This window comes from Taudactylus pleione, unplaced genomic scaffold, assembly GCF_031769625.1.
Source record: "Taudactylus pleione unplaced genomic scaffold, aTauple2 ptg000041l, whole genome shotgun sequence".
Classification (NCBI taxonomy): Eukaryota; Metazoa; Chordata; class Amphibia; order Anura; family Myobatrachidae; genus Taudactylus; species Taudactylus pleione.
This window is the reverse complement of record NW_028284443.1, coordinates 53677039-53699967: the sequence shown is the minus strand read 5'-3', so window position 1 is coordinate 53699967 and position 22929 is coordinate 53677039. Positions and strand designations below refer to the sequence as shown.

Sequence of the window (22929 nt, the reverse complement as noted above, 5' to 3'; positions counted from 1 at the left end):
TATATGTGCCTCCCACTTTTTAAGGGGCCAAAAGTAATGGGACTATCAACTCAAAAGCTATTTCATGGACAGGTGTGGGCTATTCCCTCGTTCTTTCATTATCAATTAAGCAGGTAAAAGGTCTGGAGTTGATTCTAGGTGTGGCATTTTCATTTGGAATCAGTTGCTGTCAACTCTCAATATGAGATCCAAAGAGCTGTCACTATCAGTGAAGCAAGCCATCATTAGGCTGAAAAATCAAAACAAACCCATCAGAGAGATAGCAAAAACATTAGGTGTGGCCAAATCAACTGTTCGGTGCGTTCTTTCTTTTTAAGAATGTTCCAAAGAGCTCAGAAACACCAAGAGACCCGGAAGACCACAGAAAACAACTGTGGTGGATGACAGAAGAATTATTTCCCTGGTGAAGAAAAACCCTTTCACAAGAGTTGGCCAAATCAAGAACACTCTCCAGGAGGTAGGTGTATATGTGTCAAAGGCAACAATCAAGAGGAGACTTCACAAGAGTGAATATAGAGGGTTCACCACAAGATGCAAATCATTGGTGAGCCACAATAACAGGAAGACCAGATTAGAGTTTGCCAAACATCTAAAAAAGCCATTACAGTTCTGGAACAACATCCTATGGACAGATGAGACAAAGATCAACTTGTACCAGAGTGATGGGAAGAGAAGAGTATGAAACAGGAAAGGAACTGTTCATGATCCAAAACATACCACCTCATCAGTGAAGCATGGTGGTGGTAGTGTTATGGCGTGGGCATGTATGGCTGCCAACGGAACTGGTTCCCTTGTATTTATTGATGATGTGACTGCTGACAAAAGCAGCAGAATGAATTCTGAAGTGTTTCGGGCAATATTATATGCTCATATTCAGTCAAATGCTTCAGAACTCATTGGACGGCGCTTCACAGTGCAGATGGACAATGACCCGAAGCATACTGCAAAAGCAACCAAAGAGTTTTTTAAGGCTAAAAAGTGGAATGTTATGCAATGGCCAAGTCAATCCCCTGACCTGAATCCGATTGAGCATGCATTTCACTTGATGAAGACAAAACTGAAGGGAAAATGCCCCAAGAACAAGTAGGAACTGAAGACATTTGCAGTAGAGGCCTGGCAGAGCATCACCAGGGATGAAACCCAGCCCCTGGCGATGTCTATGCATTCCAGACTTCAGGCTGTAATTGCCTGCAAAGTATTAAAAAGTGAATGTTAGATTTAGGATTGTTTAGTTTGTCCCATTACTTTTGGCCCCTTAAAAAGTGGGAGGCACATATAGAAACTGTTGTAATTCCTACACCGTTCACCTGATTTGGATGTAATTACCCTCAAATTAAATCTGAAAGTCTGCAGTTAAAGCACATCTTGTTTGTTTCATTTCAAAGCCATTGTGGTGGTGAATAGCGGCCAAAATATGAAAATTATGTAAATGTCCCAATATTTATGCACCTGACTGTATGTCTGGCGCAGTGCAAGGTTCTTTAATGCTCCCCCAGACTCCTGAACTTGCTCAAATACTCTGGAATGGTGCCCACATCTTAAATACATCTTAAATGCTGGAATTATTACTTACAATATATATCGTATGATGTAGATTATGGCTGGTTAAGTGCTGATTATGCCCTCATGGACTAACCACACTTGCTTTAAAATCAAGCACTTGGAAACCCCCCTCTAGAAATCCTGCATTTGTCAGTGTATGAGGCCACACAAATAATAAATAATTCAGAAATGGGCAATGTACCAGCCTGCTCAAAAAAAAAAAAAAAGTCAACCAAACCCAGTGCTAGACAGCCTGAGTGACTTTCAATTAAACCAAGAGAACACGACCAGCAACCAGCCAGGTTGTGCTATAGTAAAAAGTAGCACCATGCTGATCAGCTGGTGTGTTTGTGTGTGTTGGGCTGGGGGTAGAATCACACCACAATTAAAAGTGCATAGGCTCTTCCTGATCACCATATCACCCAACTCCTATAGAGGTACTAGGAAAGGTTTTCACTGCAAAAGAGAGCCACAAGATTGGGATGAAGTTAGAATGAGAACCAGCCAGGCTGCCAAGTGCTGGGACTGACTATTTGAGATGGGGTGGCAGGCCGTCTTTCATTTATTTAAATGTGAACTGCTGTACTCACCTCAACAAACTTTATATGCCAAGCCTCCTATTTTGGCAATGAACATAATCATTAAACAATTTTTATGTATATAAGTTATGAATAATACTCATTGCAGGGGGATGCCCCGCAGGTAAACTGAAAACCACAAAGTGTGGCTATCTAGACAATGACATGTATTTGGGGGATGTAACAATGAACTCATTGGCACTGTAGGTGCTAGTTATATGCATTATGTGGTTACTGTAATAGACTGTTGTGCATTGTGTGAAGTTATGTTGCCATTGTTCATGTAATGTAGCCAGGTGGTCGCAGGTAAAGGTTAAAATGTGCAGGCCCCCAACAACCATATATGGGCACATAAGGTCCTGGCGGTCTCAAGGGATTATGGAGGAATTGACTAGCAGTAATTCTAAAACATTAATTTCCTGCATAAAAGCATGGAAAGGGTTAAGTGGGAATGAACTTGTCATTACCATAAACACTCCCCTTCATTAACATTGGTTGGTCCCTATTGTTCCACCAAGAGAACAGGTATACTCAGTGGCACCAACAAAACAGGTGATACCTTGCAAACAAGGGGATGCTCCACATGTCCCATGCAGCCCTTTTGGGGACAACCAATCGCAGGGTACATGGTTATCGAATAACTGCTCAGGAAGGGCCAGAGTGGGAAGAAAGTACATTCTTGGGGAGAGAAAGAGAGAATTGCATCTGTCAGATCTTAGGGCCTGACTCAGCTTTGGGAATAGATTAAGATATAGCAAGTAACTGTACCTATACAAACCATGTTTATTTATTTATTACCAGTTATATAGCGCACACATATTCCGCAGCGCTTTACAGAGAATAGTTGGCCATTCACATCAGTCCCTGCCCCAGTGGAGCTTACAATCTATGTTCCCTACCACATGCTCACACACATACACACTAGGGTTAATTTTTGTTGGGAGCCAATGAACCTACCAGTATATTTTTGGAATGTGGGAGGAAACCAGAGTACCCGGAAGAAACCCACGCAAGCACAGGGACAATATACAAACTCCACACAGTTAGGGCCATGGTGGGAATTGAACCCACAACATCAGTGCTGTGAGGCAGTAATGCTACCATTACACCGTCTGTGCTGCAATGCAAGGGGTGCAAATACATACATTATTTTTGCATGTGGGGTAAATACTGGCTGCTTTTGCATGTAGCCCACAAATACTGCACAGCTCTAATTTTACACTGCAATTTAGAACTGATAGGGCGATTCAGACCCGGGCGCTAAGCCACGATCGCTCGCATCCAGAAGGGGCCGGGTATTCAAATTCCGCGATCACACTGTCTGGTGTAAGGACGCCCTCTATGTCTTAGAGAGTGACGGCAGAGTGAGCGCTCGCCGGTATAAAGACGCCTACTTTTCTTTCTTAGCACACGTCATCTTCAGGAAGTGTATGATTAGTCAGAACCATCGGAGCTGCACACAGCGCTTGAGGTAGATTCTACCCCACCGCAGGCAATGCGATCACTGCAGGTTGAAATACAACCAAGTGACGTGTACAATGACGCTTCCATACTAATTATGCACACCCATAAAACTCAATTTTGACGCCCAGACACCTTCCCCTGTTACCACCCACAAACGGCACTGTCACTCAAAGTAGCGCTCAGTCTTTGTGCTACCTGCGCACGATTCCCGATTGCAGTGACTGGTTCACGAACGCGCACTACAATGCATACGCATGCACAGACGGGCGACAATTGCCCATAGCGAGCGATCGCGGCTTAGCGTCCGGGTCTGAATCAGGCCCTGAGTTTGGACACACCTCTTCCATATCTAAAACTCTCTACACATTTTACATCTGCCCCACCTGCAGTGCAGCATGGTTTTACCAAGGTGCAAAGTTACTTGCTATATCTTACTCTGTTCCCAAAGTTGAATCAGGCCCTTAGGGCTCTATTTACTACAATCCACATATTGAATGGCGGATTGTAGTGTGATATTACCGAGTGAATTCGCATTGCGAATTCAGGCAATATCACAGGGATTTACTATAAATCCCTTGCAGGGACAGAGCTTGCGATAAAGCTCTGTCCCTGCGGATCCCATCCGCACTCTAGTCGCGGTATTTTCTGAAAAAATACCGTGACTAAGAGCCCGCGCATGCGCCGACCCACCGTCGCTGCTACCCCCCACTGATGCTAAGCCCCGCCCCCCGCGATCGCGGACACCCCGCGACCCCCCCCCTCCCTTCATTACACTTACCTGCATCCTCCTGGCCTCCGGTGATCTTCTCCGGGCTTCCCGATCAGGTGATCTCCCATACTGCACTGGGGCCCAATCACCTGATGACCGGGCCGCAGTGCACTGTGGGAGACCAGCTGACCGGAGAGGAGCCATCACCGGAGGCCCGATCACTGGTCCCTGGATTCAGGTAAGTAAAAAAAAAAAATGTTTCAATTTTTTTTTCTTTTTTTACAGCAATCAGCTTGCGGTCTGTTTAGACCACATAGGTGATTACTGGTGCCGGCTCCCGCCTCTGCTCTCCCCGTTAGAGACCCTGGATAGAGGTGGCGTTATTATCACAGGGCTTTCCCCAATATTTTTTTACAATTTATTTTTTAGTAACTCTGGTCGGATCACATTTCCCATTACAATTATGGGAAATGCGATCTGCTTTACTAAAAATAAGTGATACTTAGGGGTTGGAGTAGAATTTTACTAATTCTACTCCAATTGCCCTGTAATAACTATAGGTGAAACTAAAATAATGTGAAAAGGGTGTGAAAACACCCTTTTTCACTTTATTTTAATAAAAATAATGTTAATAAATAGAGCCCTTAGTGTTTCTAAGAGGAGGCAGCATTACAAGCACTGTGTGGGTAAGATTGGCTCTAGGGGTTGGGATTATTAACCGTACGATTGTTAAGCTACCATTTACAATTATATTCATTTAATTTCTACCTTAAATATACATATACATACACACACACACACACACATATATATATTAAACAGCAACCCATGTTAGCTATAGAATCATAGTAAAGTAAAACTGATCAATGGATTGCTGTTCAATGTAAATCTTACTGCCCAGCATTAAACGATGTGATACATCAGTGTTACACTTCTGCACGAAGCGATAGTTAGAGAACATACACAATTTTAGGAGGTAGCTCATGTATTATAACTCCCAGTCAAGAGGTGTTGACCTTGCAAAACAGAATTTAAGCTGATATAAAAACTTTCATGATTATGTGCAGGTACCTCTCACATAGTTCTGATTTAAGCTTCATTTATTTTTAAACTTAAATTTAAAATTGTAACAGTGGCACGTAAAATACATTAACTATATTTAAGTTTATATATCAGACTCAGGGGTCTATTTACTAAGCCTTGGATGGAGATACAGTGAACAAAGAAAGTACCAGCCAACCAGCTCCTAACTGCCATTTTTCAAACACAACCTGTGACATGGCAGTTAGGAGCTGATTTGCTGGTACTTTGGGGTCTATTTACTAAGCAGTGTTAGGAGACAGAGTGAAAAGTGATAAGGTGCCAGGAAATCAGCTCCCAACTGTCATTTTTCAAACACAGCCTGTGAGATGGCAGTTGTGAGCTGATTGGCTGGCACCTTATCACTTTTCACTCTGTCTCCTAACACTGCTTAGTAAATAGATCTCCATCCAAGGCTTAGTAAATAGACCCCTCAGTCGCACACAGATATACAAGTGTCACATTAAATTAATCAGCGCAGTCCTGGTGCATCTTAATCACATCGCATGGCAACTAAGACGCATTTTCGCAAAAAAGACGCCCGACACTAGCAGAGTCACACGGGAACTTTCGGCTCCCTCACGCCAGGCATCTTGAGGCTAGATGTATGAGGACACATCTGTATAACTTTCATCTCCTTCTTGGAGAACAGGTGGAATACCTTCTGTATCACCACCTGACGTGTACTTATCCACAAAGTACAGTATGCACGGTTAGCGAGGACAGGCATGAGAAGCATGATGCAGAGGATAAAGACACGGATATACATACACTTACCTGTGAAGCTGCATGCTTCAGCCAGGAGGAAAGTGCTCCAAGACAGTAGAAAGAACAAGGCCGTCTCCAACAAAGGGAAGCAGTGCAGCTTGGTAAACTTGGTTACGTTACCGGACAGTTAGGGAAAAAACACTTTTATGATCTGGTTATAAAATGTATAGATTTTCTCAAGAAAATAAAAAGCAATTGTGGAAAGCAAAAACAGACACTAACTAAAATCTAAAGAGGTTTTATGGTTTGGACATTTTAGGAGACAAGTTTTATTTGTAGCTGGAAGGTTCAGAAGTCTGCAGAACCGTTAAATCTTATTATTAATTGGGTGCTACAATATTTACTTATCACTTCCTACAGTGATATTCAAAGGGCAGACAGGAGTTGTCTTTCTTGTGATGCTCTAATTTTCATTAAAATAGAACTTTTATTTTTTACACAACATATAAACACAGACAGGGAAATATTTAAAAAAACCTCACATAGAAAAACAAATATTGTGAAGACAATACAAATAAAGAGTGAGATTAAAACAAAAAAGTCCCACTGTGTGTTTCTTCTAAATATTATTATCAAATTTGCCTATAGTGTATATCCAGGTATACTCCACAATTGTTATGGTATATATTCTATAGCACTACATTCTGGTACATATTAAAAAAATGACATCATATATTGTGTCCACTAGATAAATATGATTCACACTTATTGGTAGGTATAAGACAGATCAGATATCAACGTGCACCATATATTATAAATAGAATTACTTTGTGCACAGATCTCCTTAAATTAGGAGTTCAATATTCATATGCATCCTATTTTACCTTCTGGAGCATAGATCCTAGTAAATAGAATGAGTTACTGTGGGAAACAGATATCCAACTCATCACTATGGGTTAGTCAGTCTTCATTTAATAATTAGTCCACTAGCATATGGACTTAAAATTTATGTTGAGGTCCAAGACAAAACCCTCCTACTTCAACATCTCTTCACAATATAACTAATAATCTTATCAGATCCTAAAACGTATCCCACTAATCACTATGGGTTAACCCGTCCTAGTTTATTTTCCTCTAATTAGTCCACAAACAAATGAACAAAAATTATATTGATGTCCAAGACAAACCCTCCCGCTCTGATAGTGTTTCACAATATAAATAGCTTATCCGATGAACATAATAAACAGATATTCCCACATGCTCCTCAAGATATAAAGTGTGTTTATGGACAACACCATTAAGACTTCCTAGTGGACACTTAATCAAGTGAATATTTACTATTACTATAAAATATCTTCAGAGGTGGGTGATCTCAAAAAAATTTGTACTGACTTATTAGATCCGATCACCTCTCTTTACTAGAAATCAAACACATGAGAGCACTGAGTACACCTTAAGAGTTGCACTGTTTGTAAATAGTTTTTATTTTATTCCCTTTAATTCATCCTTTCTTATGAAAGAGTATATGGATTTATTTCAAATTGTATTATTAACATTGGGAATTAAGCAGTCAATTCCTACATGAGTGTTCTAATTAGTTGTCAGTAGGCAGCACCACCAGCATAATATAACTATTAAGATATTGTGCACACACATATGACAGACAATATGATCATATAGGGTTGTTTCATGTAATGTATAAGTATTAATATAAAGACTGGTGCAGTAGTCAGTCATTCTCCATTTTTGAATGAACTTCCTACAGTGAACCTGATGTAGCAGGAGCTCATCGTAGAAAGTGCATTCTAAGATCCGTGATCAACATAGGACATGCTGCTTCCTAGGACAGGTCATTGCAATTAAAGCTTGGCACTGCCTTTATTCCCCTGTGAGGGGTCACGGCATCGGTTCAAATCCCGACGCTGGAAGACCGGCAGCAGTGAAGATCCCGACAGCTAAAAAGGTAAGTATTTACTAACCCTACTCCCCCCCCCTCCTAACCCTAACACACCGTGTCGGGATTTGACAGTCGGGAAGCCTGCGGTCAGCATTTCGACTGTCAGCTTCCTGACTGTATCCCGTCACGGTGTAATATGCTCTATGACACAGCCCCAAACAATGTATATACTTGCAGAATGTCACTGTGTAAAAATTTGTCTCATCAGTAAATGTAAATGACTATTTAAATAAAAAAAATATTACATTGTAACAGGTAATACACAGCTAAAGTATAAAAAGCAGGATTTAGTCACAAAGAATAGAGTATGGGGAAAGATGCATGCCCACTCCGGAAATATGTAAATTATACATATAAAGACAGTTCTTTACATTAAAAGAAACGTTGGTGTGAGTTTCAGTTAATAGAGTATAACGTACTGCTATAGTATGTGTACTGTTAGAAAAACATCTACTGTATACGTTGTGTGTATAAGTCACCCAATGCTCAATTAGGGGCATATTTATGATGTATATTTATCCTGAGAAAAATCATCTTTTATTGATGCGATATGTGATGATTAGAGATGTAGTCAGGTGGAATTTGCCAAGAGACTCTTGTAGGGACACTTCATATGATAAAATGGTGCTCTGGACCAGAGTTAATCAGTACAGTGATAACTTCCAGTACAGGCGCATACTTACAAGCCTGCAAAGAAGGAAGGAAGGAGCTTCAGCCCAACAGAAGGTCTTCATCTTTTTGTAATTGGTTAAAGTACAACATATCACTGTCCCCATAGAGAACCTTACAGACAGCTGCTGTGAGTGTTACTGAATATCTCTTGCATTACAAACCCAGATAATTATTTCTGTCTGACACATGTGGAACCAACTATTTCTGCATGTTCTAAGGCTAGAAATCATTTGATAAATAAATTGCGTAATCTTGTGTGTGAATAGATAAATAGGCTCAAGTGTCAGGTACTGCCTTCCTAAACAATTGTAATGGTGAGAAACCAACAAAAAGGATATAAGAGCTGTTGAAACACCTGTACAAACACCCATCGCAAACGAACCACTGAATATCCCAACGAAAACTCCAACAGACTTGAAAAAGGCAGCAGCATCAAACGTGTGAGTGTTCTCTCCTGTTGGTTGATAAGCGACTATAGACCTAGGAAGGAATGTACAAATGGAAACTACAGTATCACAAGTGACAAAATTGAAGAAGTCAATAGACAACATGTCTGCTGGTGCCATTGTCGCACAATAACCCACAATTCTTAACGGTTTCACCATGTTAGTAATGGGCTCGTTGTGTAAGGAGCACTGCAAATTTTTTAACAGCTTGCACATATGTACTGCAGAGAATGTATAATATACCTACTATATTTCCCTTATACCAGTGATGAGCAACAAGTGGCCCTTTACTTACAGTCCCCAGCTACTTTCCATTTGTGGTCATATTTGTTTGTAATAGGTTGTAACACTTGTTTAAAGGGCCTGCTGATATGTTATTGATTACATTTATTTAATTAACTTACTACTAACTTTAATAATAATGTGCTGCCCTATAAAGGTTACAGGGATGCCCAATACAGCCCTCAAAGTGAATTAGGTTGAGGGCCTAAACCCAAACACAAGTGACTGAGTCTAGACTACCCTTAGCCTAGGACCCCCTTTTTCCTAAAGCTCAGCAAGCTTACTGGTACTCAGGTGTTCCCATGTCTTATTGGGAAAGAAGATCCCAATGGTTAGGTGGCTTGGAGTTAAATAAAGACTGTGAGCTAAATGGCGCCGCTGCGGGAATACATACAAGTATTCCCGTATTACAATTAGCCCTTAGGAGAGAGATAAAGTGCCATCAAATCAGCTTCTACTGTCTAGCATAGTCTTTAAAATGACAGTTAGAAGCTGATTGGATGGTACTTTATCACTCTCCAAGATTTGATAATCTTCCCCCTAATCAGAAGTAAAAATGGTTAAACACATAATGGTAGTCAGCCAGATGCCTAACCTGGAGGTAAAACCAGAAAGAGTAGCTAAATAAAAGGCACACTAATCTGGCAGGGACACCAGCTACTTTGCCACCTTGTATAAGGGAGCAGATGACAATTCATCACTGCTAGCTTGTCACTTACATTCATACACCAGTCTCGAGATTGTGTATTTATGAATCATGCATGCACATCCCACAATGTGCTCCATTAGGCAAAACCCTAAAACCTCAGATATTTGCCAACGCGGTACAGATTAAATTAAAGGGCTAAACCAATATGAGGAGGCATTCTAGAAGACAGGCACCTGCTATCCCAGGTATAGAACGTGACAAAACGTAGACATGTGCTATTAAAAGGGCTGAACAAATGTGCTACAATATTTGACAGGTAACTGATATTTTTGTTATGTTTGCTCCATCACACACATAGAAAGCAGCTCATTTAGTATCATTCTGTTCTAATATGGGTCACGCAGCAATTATGTTTCATCAAATTTCATTGCAGGAGAGCAGAGTACTTACGAAGACAGAACAATGGCTACAGCATCATTGAGGACGCTTTCCCCAAACAAGAGAGCATACAGGTCCACATCTGCTCGCAGGTCATTGAATATTGCCAGGACTGTCACTTTGAAAAAGAACAAGAAAATGAACAATTAGCTTGCAGTTAGTAAAACAAACTATTAATATCAAGAGGGACCCTTATTTCAAACAAAGATAAGCATTTTTTTTTTTAACATAGTTTAGATAAAAAGACAAAATGTAAATGTTTATGGTACTGTTGGAATGCAGGTCACTGATGTTACTATTGGTGGTCACATAACAGGTAGCAGCGTCTTCACTAATAATCACCTGCTGTGCAAGGCTCAAATAAATAGAGACTCTGTAAATCTGCATACTCAGAATCAATAACCTTACAGTATGTTACTGCTGGATCTATCTTTTTAGCTTGGAAGGCTGCTTCAGAACAAGAAAGTCAATCTGCACAATGAATAGCATGGCTCAACTTCTTTAAATAGGATTGTGTGCTACACCAGTTATGTATAATGAGTGAGATTCAGCTAATTATAGAGAATATAGTACTGAAACCAAATGTATATGGGTGGGATGCAGCAATGTGAGAAATGCGTTCAAACCCCAAAAATGTTGTTTTTGGGGGTTTGACCGCATTTCTCATATGCACCAAGCCGCTAGGATGCGGTGGGTAATGCCATTTTCAGACGGTGTTACCCCATAGAAGCTTATTGGCTTCTATTCAGCGAGTGATGTGAAAGGGATCCAATCGGATCCCACCCAGCACTCTCAACGTCGCGTGTCATTTTGCACATAAGCAGAATGACACCAGAGAGACTTCTGGGTCATAGTCCCAAAAGTCCCTCATTCGCAAAGGACAGCATTTACCGAGAGATCGGTCCTTTGTGATTTTGTTCATACATACTGGTGTAATTAACAGCGCTATGCATGTGAAGAGTGGCGGGATGCATCACATCCCCAATGCGATGAGTCATGCATTGCGCCCTGAGAGTAGTTAGTGTTTGATTCATACACGGAGGTATTAATCATGCAATGAGGCACTGGTTCCCAAACTGACTTGAATGACAGTGCTCTATAGTATTAACATTTTTTTCACAGCACCTTAGGCCAAACGTTTTTTACTGATAAATTCTGATTTTTTTTAAATTAAGTATATTGTGCTTACCTGTCATCTTTAGGCACTGTGGAGGGAGGGTTAGGGTAGGGAGAGGAGGAGGGTTAGGGTAGGGAGAGGAGGAGGGTTAGGGTAGGGAGAGGAGGTAGGGAGAGGAGGAGGGTTAGGGTAGGGAGAGGAGGAGGGTTAGGGTAGGGAGAGGAAGTAGGGAGAGGAGGAGGGTTAGGGTAGGGAGAGGAGGAGGGTTAGGGTAGGGAGAGGAGGAGGGTTAGGGTAGGGAGAGGAGGAGGGTTAGGGTAGGGAGAGGAGGAGGGTTAGGGTAGGGAGAGGAGGAGGGTTAGGGTAGGTAGAGGAGGAGGGTTAGAGTAGGGAGAGGAGGAGGGTTAGGATACCAACCGGCAGGTGTCGATATCCTTACCCTGTCGGGATGCCGGCGTCAGGATTCTGACCATCGGTATCCCAAATGCCAGCATCCCGTACCCATCCCGTGGTGGTGGACAACGTTGCACTTGTGTCTGTCCGCATATTGTACGATTGGCAGCCACCAGCACTTGTTTTGCTATCACAATGACCATAAATAATTTGATTTGGTCCTGGAACACCAACCTGTGGCTCCCTTGCAAGTGCCCTGTGGCACCCAGTTTGGGAACCACCGCAATAAGGGGTACTAAAAGGTGTAAGTTTGCCCTGAAAGAATGACAGCCAATCGGCAATTAGCTGTATCCTTCTTCTGCAACTTAGCAACTAATGAGACATTTTCTTTAATTGTCTAAGGTTTCATTACAGATTGCATCCTTAAGGCAATGTTCCTAAATAACACTCAATAACTTGAAAATGACTACATCACTACACTGAAGTCAGTGTCAATGGTCAGATGAAGCATAAAACTACATGCACTAAACTAAATGTTCACTGCAAATATGACTAGGTTACATTAAAAATCAGAAAGACACTTTTTTGGCTCAGAGTATTCTTTTTAAATCTACACAACACAGAACCAGAAAACAGGAGAATGACCAGACAAGCTCAAAGGCTAAATATACATAACGGGCTGGTGCAGAGCTGACCGTGAACCGGTTGGTGGAGCATATGTTGCGTGCTTCTGCACTACGCATGCTAAGGAGTAAAGCATACACAGGTATGGGTGAGGCAGAGTAATAGGCAATTTTGAGCACATACACACAGATGACTAGAGAGCGTATCTGGGCTGTAACAAGTTCAGTGAAGGCTTGTTCAGCCACAATGCAGAGTTAGACGTGATACTTTAGACGTAGTACTGATGATGACTAGTAGTAGACCAAGTCTGAGGATAGTGACTGAGATGCTGCGGCCTTACTACGATAGGTCTGCCTCAAAGACCTCATAACACTTCTGTTACATCTCAGCCACAATGCCCTGCATTATGTTATATTAGTCAGCAATACAAGCAGTGACTAATAAACTACATTAAGTACCTGGATCCGTGGCAGAGATGATGGCTCCAAAAAGGAGACAGTCTGTATAGTAAAATTTGCCATTTAGCTGACCAACGAGATTCATTAATTTCACCACTCCATACATGAGATTTCTGTAACAAAACACATAGAATGGGCTCATTCTTCTCCACAAATAGCTGTAAGCAGAATATCGTTGCATCACAAGACACAAACACACAGTACACAGGTGTTAATGATATGGCCAAAGCTCTCAACAGACAGGGATGTAGTATGTATGTAGTGTGTATGGCTCCGGACAATGTGTGACCTAGTTATGTGGCTTGGTATGCAAGGTGCTGGAAGAGTAACAAGGGGAACAGTAGACTGTTACCTGAAAACACAGTATCAGACCATGCGCTAAAATTACATTATCTTTAAAGTTTGTTAACAGAACAGAAGAACAAAGCAGCGTCTGCATGATTTCTCCCAGGACATCCTTGTGAAACACATGGGAAGGGTCTGCACATTCAGCTCAGCTCCAATTCACAGCCCCCTGGCACTAGGCTGCATTACCAGGAATTCTACAGTCTGCCTGTTATTTTAGCAATGGCGGCTGATGTAACTAGTGACACACTCCTATGCTATTCTTTGAAATGGAGAATAGTCCTAATAAGGAAGACATTATTGCTGTGACCAAAAGGCAGGTTGTTGATTTTTTTACATTTTAATGAATGAGACAGAGAAAATAATATGTAAAATCATAGTCTGTGTGTAAAGTGCTGCTGGAATTATTCTTCACTTTGTTTTATTGCAAAATTTACACATAACTTTTGTTTAACGGATCACATTTTCCTATTACTATCTCGTATTAGCCAGTAAACGCGAGGATATAGAGCTGTAGTTCCATGCTCGATTCATTAACAATTACATTTCATTTTATAGGATTCTGTAGGTCTAACACTTTATCAAATTACTAGGTCAGTGGCATACACAGGATTTCTAGAGGGGGGTTTCCAAATGCTTGATTTTAGAGTGAGTGTGGTCTGTCCATGAAGAGGGCATAATTACCACTTCTCCAGCTTTAATATGCATCATACAAAGTGTAGTGTAGGTCTTCTACACATTAGTAGAAGAACCACTGTCACTCATCATATATTAGACCTTGGTACAGTGCTAGATGCAAAAACAATGAACAATCTTTTGAAAACTCAGGCTCTGTGTCTTACAGGTAACCAGACTTTGCAGTTATTTTCCTGTTTGAATCTTCTAGCTATTAAATAACTCATAACTCAGTTATAAGTGATGCTGCATTTGTGCTTTTTGTAAGACATCAATCTAATAGACTAGACGAATACCAATTATATGCATGAAAGTGCTTCCCACAATGTCACTCTGAACCACGCATGCACTTCCAAGTGCCCATAAGATCTCATCCATTAGCTCTCAGTAATGAATTTCATCTACATTAAAAGACCAACACTGGTCATTCTACATCTTTAGAGCATCCAGTATTTTGCTGCATAATTACAATCTTTTTCCAAAAACAGATTTACGAAGCCTTGAAAAGTGATACAGTGGAGTGTGATAAAGTACCAACCAATCAGCTTCTGTCAGTTTACAGGTTGTGTTTGAAAAATGGCAGTTAGGAGCTGAATGGTTGGTACTTTTTCAATCTCCACTTTAATCACTTTTCAAGGCTTAGAACAGAAGTTCCCAAACGCGGTCCTCAAGGCTCCCCAACAGTTCAGGTTTTAGAGATATCCATGGTTGAGCACAGGTGATTTAATTAGTACCTCAGTCAATTTGATTTAACCACCTGCGCTCCACCATGGATCTCTCTAAAGGTGCCCATCCACTTAAAGATCTGAAAACAACTGCACGATTACGACACTGTAATCGTGCATTCGTTTGTCAGTCTGTGATGTGCCTGCACTGAGCGAGTAGTCATTCAGTGCAGGCTCATCAATCATCTGGAAACATGTTGAACCTGACATTATCGTCAGGTTGTTCAGCATGTTTGCAAGATGATAGACGTCTAAATGACCAGCGGGCACGCGCATCACTGGTCGTTTTAGACACTTTTGCAAGCGATTTGCAAACGATTGAACGATCGTTATCGTTCAACTTAATAGTCTAGTGGATGGGCACCTTAATACCCGAACTGTTGGGGAACCTCTGGCTTAGTACACCTGTTTGTGTAAAATCCAAGCCTAATAATGGACATTATAATTCTGTGTTGGAAAATATACCACCAATCATGTTTCATCATGAAACCTCCATAGGAAACCTATTGCTCTGGATACAATTTGCAAAAATTCCACCAGATGCTTTAAAAAAACTTTTTTTCATGAAAAGGTCCCTTTAATATGGTTAAGGCATTCAAATTATGTTAAATCACACCACATATATTGTTTAATTTTCATATGAAAAGACTCCTTATGTCTATAGGGCCACAGGGTCTGCATGTCTATTATTTGCGCAGTTGTGGCTTAATTCCCGTCTGCAGCGCTGTAATGGACATTTCTCCATTAAAAAAAAACAAAAGTCAACTAAATGCTTAGGTAAAGCTGACTTGACATTTCTTATGGTTCATCCAATCCCCTTTAATGACACTTATGCTAGCAAACTACTCCTGGGAGTATATTTACTAAAGTGCAGGTTTTTAGAAGTGGTGTTGTTGCCCATAATAACCAGTCAGATTCTAGCTATTATATTCTAGGAGGTGCTAGATAAAGGATATGTAGAATCTTAATAGTTGCTATGGGCAACAACTCCACTTCTAAAAACCCGCACTTTAGTAAATATACCCCTAAAGGTGCTTGTGCTGGGGAACTCTCAATTATTGGTGCTGGAATAGTGACTTTTTTCAGAACAGTGGGACTCCTAAATAGGGGACCCACATAATTCTACTAAGTAGGGGGATTCCATCTATAACTAAAAAAAAAAGTGAGAGCTAGGTCTGCTTTTAATTATATACAAAAATATATATTTTAAAAAATATTACAGCTTTATTGTTCAGTACTACTAATGTATCTCACAGATGGTCATCCTGCATCAGGAAGAGGTACCTATCCTTGCATCAGGAAGAGGTACCTATCTACAATGTAGTTGATCACAAATCTCTGGTAATTAATGTTTAGAATTATAATACATATATTCTTTCCAAGTATATAGTATACAATATGTGCATTCTGAAAACACAGAAATATCCCATTTGGTTTTATCCTATGCAAACAGGTACCATTCTTTCCAAAGAAAGCCAAATCACACAGATGGATAAATATAGCATCTATTGCTGTTTGCACAGAAATAAAAAGATGTAGAGTCAGACTTTCCATTAGCAGTCATGCAGTGTATACCTATGCTTCTGCCACTGCTACATGACACTAATGACTCACCCAACGATGAAGCAGGAGACTGCAGTACCAAAGAAAGCATAGGCAAGAATGGATCCAATATTTCTGAAGAAGTGTCTCTGTCACAACAAAATAGGAAACAAATGAAGTTGTTTTATATTAAATATAAGACCATTGTAAATCATATGGCTCTGTTACAGATCAAACATTGCTGTAATAAAACAAAATCACTTTTCAACAATAGATTGTGAATTTGTTTACTGTTATAATATTACAAATGGAAAATAAATCTAAAGAATACAATATAAGATGTTACTATCTTCATTATTCAGGACACAATGCATACCTGGGCCCTAGAAATCTGGCTAGGCAGCTGAGGATGTAAGAGCCTGTAACCTGTGACATAGAAAGCTGCCTAGATAGACAGTGTGTATTTTAGTTAAACAATGATGGGGGCATTTATCAAAGCTGGAAGAGAGATGAAAGAGAGACAGATAAAGTACTAACCAATCCGCTTCCAATTAACATTTTGCAGGCTGTGTTTAAAAAATAATAGGAGCCGATTGGTTGGTAATTAATTTTTTACAATTTTCTCTCTCTGCCAGCTTTGATAAATACCCCCCTGTGTGTCTTTACAACTTCCCTAGAGCATGAAAAAGTGTCACTTTACAACATGGTATGGCTACTAAAACAGAATATTAATACAATTATACTGAATAATACTTATGTTACTACTACAGCACACAAGATAGCATACAATTTTAAGGATACATTTCTTCAATCTATGTTTAAAATGTACAAATTAAAACAATTATGAATACTGTGCTCTTTTTCTTACGTTACACGGTACTACAATGTTGATTAAAACAAGTTCTCTCAGTAGCATGATTTCCTAGGGAGTTTGTGATTCTTATTATTCAGATCATATCATCAATAGTGCATACTCAGATTCATAGATATATATATAAATAAATGAGAGAGAGAATATATATTATATTATAATATCGCAAAACAGTCCTGCACTCTCAACTTAGACGTGACAACATCAGGGTGCTTCCAAGGACATGTGGGTCCCAAAATAGAGTTGGATTTCCTGGAAGGAAGGATGCACTCACTGCTTAAAACAACGTTTAGAGTTTATTCATCTTAGGACATCTCAGTGGAACAGATAAAAATCTGTGATCATGGTCGACGTTTCAGTACCATTCTGGTCCTTTCTCAAGACGTCAGTTCAGCAAAGTCATAAATGAAGAATACTGGAAAACTGATGTAACAATATCTGAACTTCACTGAAATCACGGCATGAAAACCCAAGGATGTCCGAAGATGAATAAACTGTAAACGCTGTCTCAAGCAGTGAGTGCATCCTTCCTTCCAGGAAATCCAACTGTTATATATATATATACTCTAGCAAAAAGACAGCGGCACTCTTTTTGCTAGACTATCGGATTTCTTACAGAAGGCACCCTAGCACACTGACCAGTTATATATTGAGTGCCGATTCTACCTTGGACCATAAAATATATATATATATATATATATATATATATATATATATATATATATATATATATATATATATATATATATATAGCGGTTAAAATAAGTATTTAACGCATCAACATTTTTCTCAGTAACTATATCTGTAATGGGGCTATTGTAATGACATTTTCACCAAATGTCAGCAGCAACACATGCAATCCACATATGCAAAGAAATCAAACCATAGATATCCATAAATTAAGTTATGTGTAATCATGTGAAATGACACAGGGAGAAAGTATTGAACACATGAAGAAAGGGAGGTGCAAAAAGGCATGGAAGGCCAAGTAACCAGCTAAAATCTATCAGTAATTAGAAAGCAATCCTGCTCCTTGTCAGCGCAAATGAATATAAGCTGGTTCAGTCCCAACTGACCACCTGTAAAAAGCTGTTTCATTAGGTGTCATCTCATGATGGGTAAAAGCAAAGAGCTCGCTCAAGACCTTCACAACCTTATTTTTGCTAAACATACTGATGGCATTGGTTATAGAAGGATTTCTAAACTTCTGAATGTTCCAGTGAGCACTGTTGGGGCCATAATCCGGAAGTGGAAAGAACATAATTTTAACATAAACCGGTTACGACCATGTGCTCCTCACAAGATTTCTGACAGAAGACTGAAAATAATTATTAGAAGAGTTGTCCAAGAGCTAAGGACCCAGTGTTCTCCCCACGCTTTATTTGTCGGGCGGTGTGCCCGGCAAAAATCCCCCACCGCCGGCACGGAGAACTAGCAACGGTGCAGCCGGTGCATTGCACAGGGGCCCGCAACCGCCGCTAGTGTCCCCAGGGCCCCACAAGTGTAGGGCAGACCGCAGTGAGTAGTGGTCTGCCCTACACAGAAACAAACACACAGTCACCAGCGGCAGCTGTGTGTTTGTCATAGCAGCGCAGTCCGCCAGACTCTGTGCTGCTGCGGCCACAGAGGGAGCCGGCTAGAGCTCACTCATGAGTTCCCATTCCGGCTCCCCCCGCAGCAGTTGATGGGAGAGACGTCATGACGTCTCTAACATAGTGCAGAGTGGGCCAGGTGCAGCAGACAGCAGCAGTCGTTGGCTGGAGTGGGGATCAAGTAAGTTGTCTATTTTTTTTGCTTTTGTGAGTATGCGTTACTGTATAAAGGGGGCTGCTACTGGGGGCACTATCACGGGGGCTGCTACTGGGGGCACTGTATCATGGGGGCTGCTACTGGGGGCACTGTATCATGGGGCTGCTACTGGCGGCACTGTATCATGGGGCTGCTACTGGCGGCACTGTATCATGGGGCTGCTACTGGCGGCACTGTATCATGGGGCTGCTACTGGCGGCACTGTATCATGGGGCTGCTACTGGCGGCACTGTATCATGGGGCTTCTACTGGCGGCACTGTATCATGGGGCTGCTACTGGCGGCACTGTATCATGGGGCTGCTACTGGCGGCACTGTATCATGGGGCTGCTACTGGCGGCACTGTATCATGGGGCTGCTACTGGCGGCACTGTATCATGGGGCTGCTACTGGCGGCACGGTATCATGGGGCAGCTACTGGGGGCACGGTATCATGGGGCAGCTACTGGGGGCACGGTATCATGGGGCAGCTACTGGGGGCACGGTATCATGGGGCAGCTACTGGGGGCACGGTATCATGGGGCTGCTACTGGGGGCACGATATCATGGGGCTGCTACTGGGGGCACGGTATAGGGGGCTGCTAATGGGGACACTGTATAGGGCAGTGTTGGCTAACCTTGATACTCCAGCTGTAATGGAACTACATAACCCAGCATGCACTGCTACAGTTTTGCTATTAGGGCATGCTAAAACTGTGGCAGGGCATGCTGGGATATATAGTTCCACAACAGCTGGAGTGTCAAGGTTAGCCAACACTGGTATAGGGGGCTGCTAATGGGGGCACTGCATAAGGGGCCAGCCTGGGAGCACTGCATAAGGGACACTATTTAAGCCTGGAGGCACTACATAAGGGACCAGTCTGAGACACAATATAGGGGCACTAATTCAGCGTGGGGGCACTGCATAAGGGCAAAGCTAAACTACAGGGGGCAATGCATAAAGGGGAAAACTACAGGGGGCACTGTATAAAAGGGCACAAATACAGGGGGCACTGCATAATGGGCACTTTTGACAGAGTCAGTGGGAGAGCAGCCTGTCGGGCTGGATTGGTAAGGGAGATACCCCTTTTCCTGGTGCGCATAATTGCGAAGGCCCCCACCCGGCTACTTTTTGATGCAACCCGGCTGGAAAAAATTTCTGGGGAGAACACTGCAAGGACCGCTTGTGTAGAGCTTCAGAAAGACCTTGAATTAGCAGGTACAATTGTTTCAAAGAAAACAATAAGTAATATATATATATAGATAGCCGTACAACATATATTTAGACACTGTATAGTAATGAGGTATATATCATAGGGTCAGTATAATATAATGCAGTATTAATAGTAGACTCGTGGTACAGTAGATTTTATATATAAAGGCAAGCACAGTGTGTATAAATAAATACACAGAGTGGTATAACTCTGTAAACAATCATAACATTTATTAGAACTGTGTTATAAAAGCATTGATATAAGATCAAATACAGCTGTAACCATTGTGCTATTTAAAAGGGACTAATACCGATATAGAACATAAAAAAACGACATATGGCAAGACATTCAAATCTGTATATGGTAGATTGCAGAGGAGTCGATCCTGATACGTGCCGCACAGCTCTCATTGCGGCCGTCCTAGGAAGTCTGCCGGCAGACAACCAAGTTATTATAGCTATGCTTAGGACTGTTTGCTAGTATGATATTAGCTTGTAGATATTAAACTACTGCTACCAATTTGGTAAGGGTGGAGCATGAGTTAGTGCAATCACCATTAAGGGTATTACAATAAGGAAGAGTAAAGGTAGTGAACAATACTGAATGTTATTAAACACTGAATTATATGTTTTAACATTGATTTTGTTAGGGATTTTGATGCTGGTAATCTCCAAAGCAGTCCAGTATCAGTAGTAGGCCATACTTTTATACTGTGCTGGATAAATATATTTTAGAGTGTAATGTATTATTGCTAGTTATATGCATGGGAAGATCCAGAACTGTCAAAGAGTTACAGCTAAATAAAGTGAGCATCATTTTATTTACTGTCAATTGTTGTTGGGATTGGGGACCACCTGCCTCTCTGCTGTGACGTGGGAAGGAAGAAGCAGCAGGAACCACTGGAATGGTGTGAAAAACAATACTAAAGATCTTCAATCACCTTAGGGGTGTCACATATATATTAAACTAGATATATACCTCATTACAATAGGATGTCTAAATATATGTTGTATGGTTATCTATATAGGGTATGACCAGCCCGTTTATCATTTATTATTGAAGGCTTTTATACGCGCTGGGTGTCCCCCCCTTTTAACCACTTCTATGTACATATTCAGTGAGGACTTGTAGTGCCCTCACCAACGCCCAGCAGCTATAACCCAAGCCAGATCAATGCGGATTAGCGCATCCCTTCCCCATACATCATATCACTCAAACGCCATGGCCTGTAGGCACACTCACCACGCAAGACTCCATTGCTGAAGAAAAAGCATATTGAAGCTTGTTTAAAGTTTGCTGCACAACATTTGGACAAGCCTGTGAAATACTGGGAGAATATAGTCTGATGAGAACAAAATTGAACTCTTTGGATGCCATAATACACACCATGTTTGGAGCACATCATCCCAAAAACACCATACCAACAGTGAAGTTTGGAGGTGGGAACATCATGGTGTGGGGCTGTTTTTCAGCATACGGTGCTGGCATACTTCATATGATTGAAGGAAGGATAAACGGAAAAATGTACAGATATATTCTTGATAAAAATCTGCTGCCTTCTACCAGGATGCAGAAGATAAAACGAGGGTGGACATTTCAGTAAGACAATGATCCCAAACACACCGCCAAGGACACACTCAACTTTTTTCAGAGAAAGGATAAAGCTGCTAGAATGGTCCAGCCAATCACTTGACTTGAATGCAATTGAAAATCTATGGAAAGAACTAAAGATCAGAGTTCATAGAAGAGGCCCACGGAACCTTCAAGATTTGAAGACTGTGTGGAAGAATGGGCCAAAATCACACCTAAGCAATGCATGTGACTAGTTTCTTCATACAGGAGGCGTCTTGAAGCTGTCATTACCAACAAAGGCTTTTGTACAAAGTATTAAATACATTTCAGTAAGCGTGTTCAATACTTTTTCCCTGTGTCATTTCACATTATTACACATAACTTCTATGGTTTGACCTCTTTGCATGTGTGGATTGCATGGGTTGTTGCTGACATTTGGTAAAAATTTCATTACAATAGCCCCATTACAAATATATTTACGGAGAGAAATGTTGATGTGTTCAATACTCATTTTACCCGATATATTATATAGATATATATATAATTTAAATATATAAATATATTATATATATTTAAATATATATAATATATTATATATATATATATAATATATATATATATTTATTTATTTTATTTATTACCAGTTATTTATATAGCGCACACATATTCCGCAGCGCTTTACAGAGAATATTTGTCCATTCACATCAGTCCCTGCCCCAGTGGAGCTTACAATCTATATTCCCTACCACATGCGCACACACATACACACTAGGGTTAATTTTGTGTTGGGAGCCAATTAACCTACCAGTATATTTTTGGAGTATCCGGAGGAAACCCACGCAAGCACAGGGAGAATATACAAACTCCGCACAGGTAGGGCCGTATATATATATATATATATATATATATATATATATATATATATGAGAGAAAGAGAATATCTATAATATATAATTAGTTAGCCTGAGAAATTTTAGTAATGTAAGGTGTAAGATATCGATATATAATATAAACACCTTTACAGCGATACTAAGTAATGTGTGGTGACAGTGGCATCTAGTGGTGGCTATTCTCTCTGCAG

The 22929-nt window shown here is 40.8% G+C and overlaps 1 protein-coding gene across 2 annotated transcripts in view; it reads right to left on the bottom strand.

Moving 5' to 3' along the window:
- The window catches only part of SLC9A7 (solute carrier family 9 member A7), a 136470-nt gene that overhangs the window by 51883 nt on the left and 61658 nt on the right, over positions 1-22929 (bottom strand). For both annotated transcript variants that reach the window (XM_088458795.1, XM_088458800.1), the window contains exons 4-8: positions 16477-16553; positions 13118-13230; positions 10538-10643; positions 9049-9190; positions 6151-6256 (exon numbers count right to left, since the gene is read on the bottom strand). In XM_088458795.1, coding sequence (XP_088314921.1) covers positions 6151-6256; positions 9049-9190; positions 10538-10643; positions 13118-13230; positions 16477-16553 — 544 coding nt within the window. The remainder of the gene's footprint in view (positions 1-6150; positions 6257-9048; positions 9191-10537; positions 10644-13117; positions 13231-16476; positions 16554-22929) is intronic.